Here is a 5,014-nt window from a genome sequence, read left to right as displayed (position 1 = left end):
TCTAAAAAGAGCCGGAATTCCCATCACTAGTGCTTGCAGTTGTTCTCTCATGTAAACATTTTCCACTAAATAAAGATATTTGTGTGCCCATTGGACATCGGGCCACTTTATAACATCTTCTTCCCACTCTGTAATCCCATATGGGTCGGAAAATTGCTTTCTATCTGGCAATGTTCGTTTGGCAAAGTAATTTTCGCGATTCTGAACAGTTGCCTTGTGTACATGTTAACGAAAGCCGCCATTCTTTCTTCTCCAACAATGCCCGCGCATTCTGATGACGTGCTCCGGAGCAAAACGGCGGCACTGCCACGTGCGATGACTGATGACGCCCTTGGCCAGTGTTTCTGACCCAAACCGCATAGGACCTAAACAAACTCAAGATGTACACCACAATTCTTTATTATTAACAAGAGTGTAAAATATTTACATTTAAATGACAAAAACTGCCCTAGTCTTGAGAATTAACGGACGTGATACCGCTCCCGTTCACAAGGTGTCTCTGCAGGCTGAATTCAGTCCGGATGTGGGTTGGGGGCGCGGTGCTTCCCCGTTAGCATCACTTTTGGACGTGTGGGATGCAGACAGCTGCTCTTTTCCCCACATAAGTTTTATTACATAAGAAACAACATCTAGAAAACGCAATAGGTTTCCGTCTTTGTCGTAAGCGTGCATGTTGAACAGAACTGTGTTCCGACTATGCGCAGTCTCGGTGAGTGTTAGGTATCCGAGTAACGGGTGATTTGTGGTGGCAGCGCACTCGGTGACGGTGTAGTTTCCAAATGCCGTCACTCAACATGGACGCGCTGCTGGATTTCTCGGAATGCGTCGCGGATTCTCCTGACTTCAGGTGAGCAGCTTTCGCTCGATTAGTTGTGGCGTGAGCTGCTACCTCAATTTTCGTGCGTTGTGGTGTTGTTCAGGCGGAACTTGGATCAATGTGAGGAGGACGTTTCTCTGCTACAGACACAGCTGGACAAGGTGCGACACTGACTGTCCCCAGGGACCAAACCCTGCCTCAAATGACCAAGATACAACTACTTCTGTCGAAATGAAGCTCCTCAATTCATTTTAACAGAAAGCTTGGCACCAAAAGTCTCCAAGAAACAATATTTATGTTTAAACTCACAGAGCTTCTTGCCACCAATGCAATGCTTCTGTCTAAATGAAACTCCTCACCTCACTTCAACGTTCCATGGCAACAAGATGCCACAAGATGATGACAAAACACAATTTTTGCCTTTAAGTGACGCTTCTAAACTTACTTCCACACACAGTCGTTCCATGGCATCAAGATGCCACACGTAGCATGTGACATTGCACTGCTTTTCTGTAAATTGAACTACTCAACTCATTCTAACATGCAGTAGTTCCTTAGCACTAAATGGCACAAGGTGGCAGTAAAAAAATATTTATACCTTAAGGAACTGACTCAAGTCATTTAAAAATAGTTCCTTGGCACAAAGATGACAACAAACCGATACTTTAGTGCAGTGGTTCTTAACCTTCTTAGAGGTACCGAACCCAACCAGTTAACATGCACATTCATCGAACCCATCATTATGGGAGAACTTTAACTATTTAAAAAAGGTATTGTAGTTTGGTCTCTATATTACCTTCAACATATCGTGGCTGGGGTTAAAATGTATGGTTGGCTACATATATTTTCAAAGTAGCTATTGTTTGAAAGGTCAACATGCTATTGGTCTTCTGAAAGTATTTGTCATGCCACCAATCAGGTAACGAGGTTGTGCGGCAAGATGGTGGAGGCGGGACAAGCATACAACGCAGCCAATCAGATGTTCCTTGCAGGCATGTCTGAGCTTTTCGCACTACACAAGGAGGACGGCGTCATTGCGGTGAGGACCCACCGGCTTTGTAGAACCTTTTTAAACAGTGCCTCTTGGATTTTTACAACTTCACTAAAATATTCAATGATATAATATTTAGTTCTCCAGGTGGTATTGTGAGGCAAGGCAAATAAGGAACCAATCGCGATCTCCCAAAATTTTCTTCCCATCGTAAGATATTTTCGTTAATTTTTATGTTTGATTACATTTCATGTTTTAAATGTACAGTATTACTTTTGTTTCTTATGAAGTGATTTGTTTTCACGCACCACTAGAGAGCGCCATTGTACCGCAAGTCGTATACGTACCTTCAGAGCACAGGTGTCAAATTCTCGCCTGTACCCTGCGTATTTGAAATGCTTCCCTTCCCTCCTCCAGCACACCTTACTCAAATGATCAGTATCAATGTCAGGCTCCTGCAGAGCTTGCTGATGAGCTGATCATTTGAATCAGGTATGCTGGACAAGGGAGGAATCTAAAACAGGCAGATGGACCTTGAGGACCAGAGTTTGACACCTATGCTCGACAATTTTTTGTCTTCTCTTCTTAGAACTGCCTGAGCCAGTTCAAGCAAGGCCTGCAGGAGCTGCTCACTTTCCACACTGTGAGAACGCACCACACGCGCACACACACATGCGCGCGCGCGGAAATAATGCTGTTCTGTGTGTGTGTGTGTGTGTGTGTGTGTTGGATTAGGATGTCAAACCGGGATTCGGTGCGAGTCTAAAAATGTGTGTGTGTGTGTGTGTGTGTGTGTGTGTGTGTGTGTGTGTGTGTCAGCTTGGATTTTTGTGTGTGTGTGTGTGTGTGTGTGTGTGTGTGTGTGTGTGCGTGCGTGCGTGTGTGTGTGTGTGTGTGTGCTTTCAGATGTTGCTAGATCAGAGTCAGCGAGCCATCAGCCATCAGCTCAGCAGCCTCTGCAAGCGGTAAGTACACTCCTATGCGCACACACACACACACACACACACACATTTTTAGACTCGCACCTAATCCCGGTTTGACATCCTAATCCAAGGTTTGAAACAACGGTCCTCAACCCCCGGGCCGCGGACCCATACAGTCCGTGGTCATTCAGTACCAGGCCACACAGAAAGGATAAATAACCGACATTATTTCCGTGTTATTCATTTCGGAATTTGAAAGATGTTTTGAAAAATTACTGGATTCTCTGTTACATTCGTCTACAGTATGTCACTCTTGGCGCGAGTCAAGGCGCACTTCTCGATCACGTGGTAGTTTACCGTAGTTGTTTTTTTTTTTTTTTTTTTTTTTAATCCAGCAACTAATCTAGCCAAATCAAGTTGCTTTTTCACTGTAGACGTTGCACATTTAAGTGTCCTAAATGATCCAGCTGGAAGCTGAAATTCTTGGGTGTTCTTGTATGGTGACGGAAAACTTTTTCCCAGATTATGTTCAGCAACACTGGAAGGAGGATGATTTTTTTGCCTACCAGTACCTAAACGGCCCCCATCCCACCTTGATTCGACGTTGTAAAACTCTGCCCGGCAACTTCCCCGTGACTGACGACATGGTCTTCATTCCCAATGGCTCAAACTTGTCCAATGAGTTGAAGGTAAAGAGTTTGTCTCATAGTCTTCATCACATTCTTTGACTTTCGATTTGAAGATGAAAAGACCGTTTTGTCAAAGGCACAAGATCTCGGCATTGTACTTTATGCAGTAGCCCATCTACGATCTACGCTCCAAAATAAATTTTTGGCCCTCAAACAGCGAGGCAACATATACCTGTGTGACTACAAACACCTGGACGGACTGCAGGCAAACACGGTCCAAGGGATTCAGCAGTACATGATGGCGCCCCTCGTCCTGTTTCACAAAAGGCCCGATGATAAGCTGATGCCTATTGCCATTCAGGTGACATTACTTTATGCCAATGTACTTAAAGATTTAAAATAAATAAATAAATAAAGTGAGGTAGAGCGGTTCTGCAGGAGGTACTGAAAATAGTCCGACTCACCTCCGATCATAGCTCAGTCTCTTTGATGCAGTGGTTCTTAACCTTCTTAGAGGTACCGAACCCAACCAGTTAACATGCACATTCATCGAACCCATCATTATGGGAGAACTTTAACTATTTAAAAAAGGTATTGTAGTTTGGTCTCTATATTACCTTCAACATATCGTGGCTGGGGTTAAAATGTATGGTTGGCTACATATATTTTCAAAGTAGCTATTGTTTGAAAGGTCAACATGCTATTGGTCTTCTGAAAGTATTTGTCATGCCACCAATCAGGTAACGAGGTTGTGCGGCAAGATGGTGGAGGCGGGACAAGCATACAACGCAGCCAATCAGATGTTCCTTGCAGGCATGTCTGAGCTTTTCGCACTACACAAGGAGGACGGCGTCATTGCGGTGAGGACCCACCGGCTTTGTAGAACCTTTTTAAACAGTGCCTCTTGGATTTTTACAACTTCACTAAAATATTCAATGATATAATATTTAGTTCTCCAGGTGGTATTGTGAGGCAAGGCAAATAAGGAACCAATCGCGATCTCCCAAAATTTTCTTCCCATCGTAAGATATTTTCGTTAATTTTTATGTTTGATTACATTTCATGTTTTAAATGTACAGTATTACTTTTGTTTCTTATGAAGTGATTTGTTTTCACGCACCACTAGAGAGCGCCATTGTACCGCAAGTGGTATACGTACCTTCAGAGCACAGGTGTCAAATTCTCGCCTGTACCCTGCGTATTTGAAATGCTTCCCTTCCCTCCTCCAGCACACCTTACTCAAATGATCAGTATCAATGTCAGGCTCCTGCAGAGCTTGCTGATGAGCTGATCATTTGAATCAGGTATGCTGGACAAGGGAGGAATCTAAAACAGGCAGATGGACCTTGAGGACCAGAGTTTGACACCTATGCTCGACAATTTTTCTGTCTTCTCTTCTTAGAACTGCCTGAGCCAGTTCAAGCAAGGCCTGCAGGAGCTGCTCACTTTCCACACTGTGAGAACGCACCACACGCGCACACACACATGCGCGCGCACGCGCGCGCGGAAATAATGCTGTTCTGTGTGTGTGTGTGTGTGTGTGTGTGTTGGATTAGGATGTCAAACCGGGATTCGGTGCGAGTCTAAAAATGTGTGTGTGTGTGTGTGTGTGTGTGTGTGTGTGTGTGTGTGTGTGTGCGTGCGTGCGTGCGTG

The 5,014-nt window shown here is 44.4% G+C and overlaps 2 protein-coding genes across 4 annotated transcripts in view; both read left to right on the top strand.

Annotated features, from left to right (window-relative positions):
* The first annotated feature begins 511 nt into the window (after nt 1–511).
* LOC109518472 (arf-GAP with coiled-coil, ANK repeat and PH domain-containing protein 3) overlaps nt 512–5,014 on the top strand; it is a 14,949-nt gene continuing 10,446 nt past the window's right edge. The window contains exons 1-5 of one of the 3 annotated variants that reach the window (XM_019874309.1): nt 512–847; nt 921–978; nt 1,737–1,856; nt 2,398–2,451; nt 2,715–2,773. In XM_019874309.1, coding sequence (XP_019729868.1) covers nt 780–847; nt 921–978; nt 1,737–1,856; nt 2,398–2,451; nt 2,715–2,773 — 359 coding nt within the window. In that variant the 5' untranslated portion in view covers nt 512–779. Of the gene's footprint in view, nt 848–920; nt 979–1,736; nt 1,857–2,397; nt 2,452–2,714; nt 2,774–4,081; nt 4,221–4,762; nt 4,820–5,014 lie in introns of those variants that run through there. The other 2 variants (XM_019874311.1, XM_019874312.1) reach the window with 2 other exon arrangements.
* LOC109518474 (arachidonate 12-lipoxygenase, 12R-type-like) lies at nt 3,175–3,778 on the top strand. The gene is made up of 2 exons (XM_019874314.1): nt 3,175–3,420; nt 3,578–3,778. The coding sequence occupies exons 1-2, from the start codon at nt 3,190–3,192 to the stop codon at nt 3,761–3,763; spliced, it is 417 nt and encodes a 138-aa protein (XP_019729873.1). The 5' UTR covers nt 3,175–3,189; the 3' UTR covers nt 3,764–3,778.

The sequence above is a fragment of the Hippocampus comes genome, unplaced genomic scaffold, assembly GCF_001891065.2.
Source record: "Hippocampus comes isolate QL1 unplaced genomic scaffold, H_comes_QL1_v1.1 scaffold125, whole genome shotgun sequence".
Taxonomy (NCBI): domain Eukaryota; kingdom Metazoa; phylum Chordata; class Actinopteri; order Syngnathiformes; family Syngnathidae; genus Hippocampus; species Hippocampus comes.
This window is presented reverse-complemented; position numbering and strand designations above follow the sequence as displayed.

Bases quoted from the DNA above. Each gene is read 5' to 3' on its own strand.
- LOC109518474 (XM_019874314.1), top strand. From the start codon at position 3,190: ATGATCCAGCTGGAAGCTGAAATTCTTGGGTGTTCTTGTATGGTGACG. The intron at 3,421-3,577 runs GTAAAGAGTTTG...GCCCTCAAACAG, and splicing joins ACTTGTCCAATGAGTTGAAG to CGAGGCAACATATACCTGTG.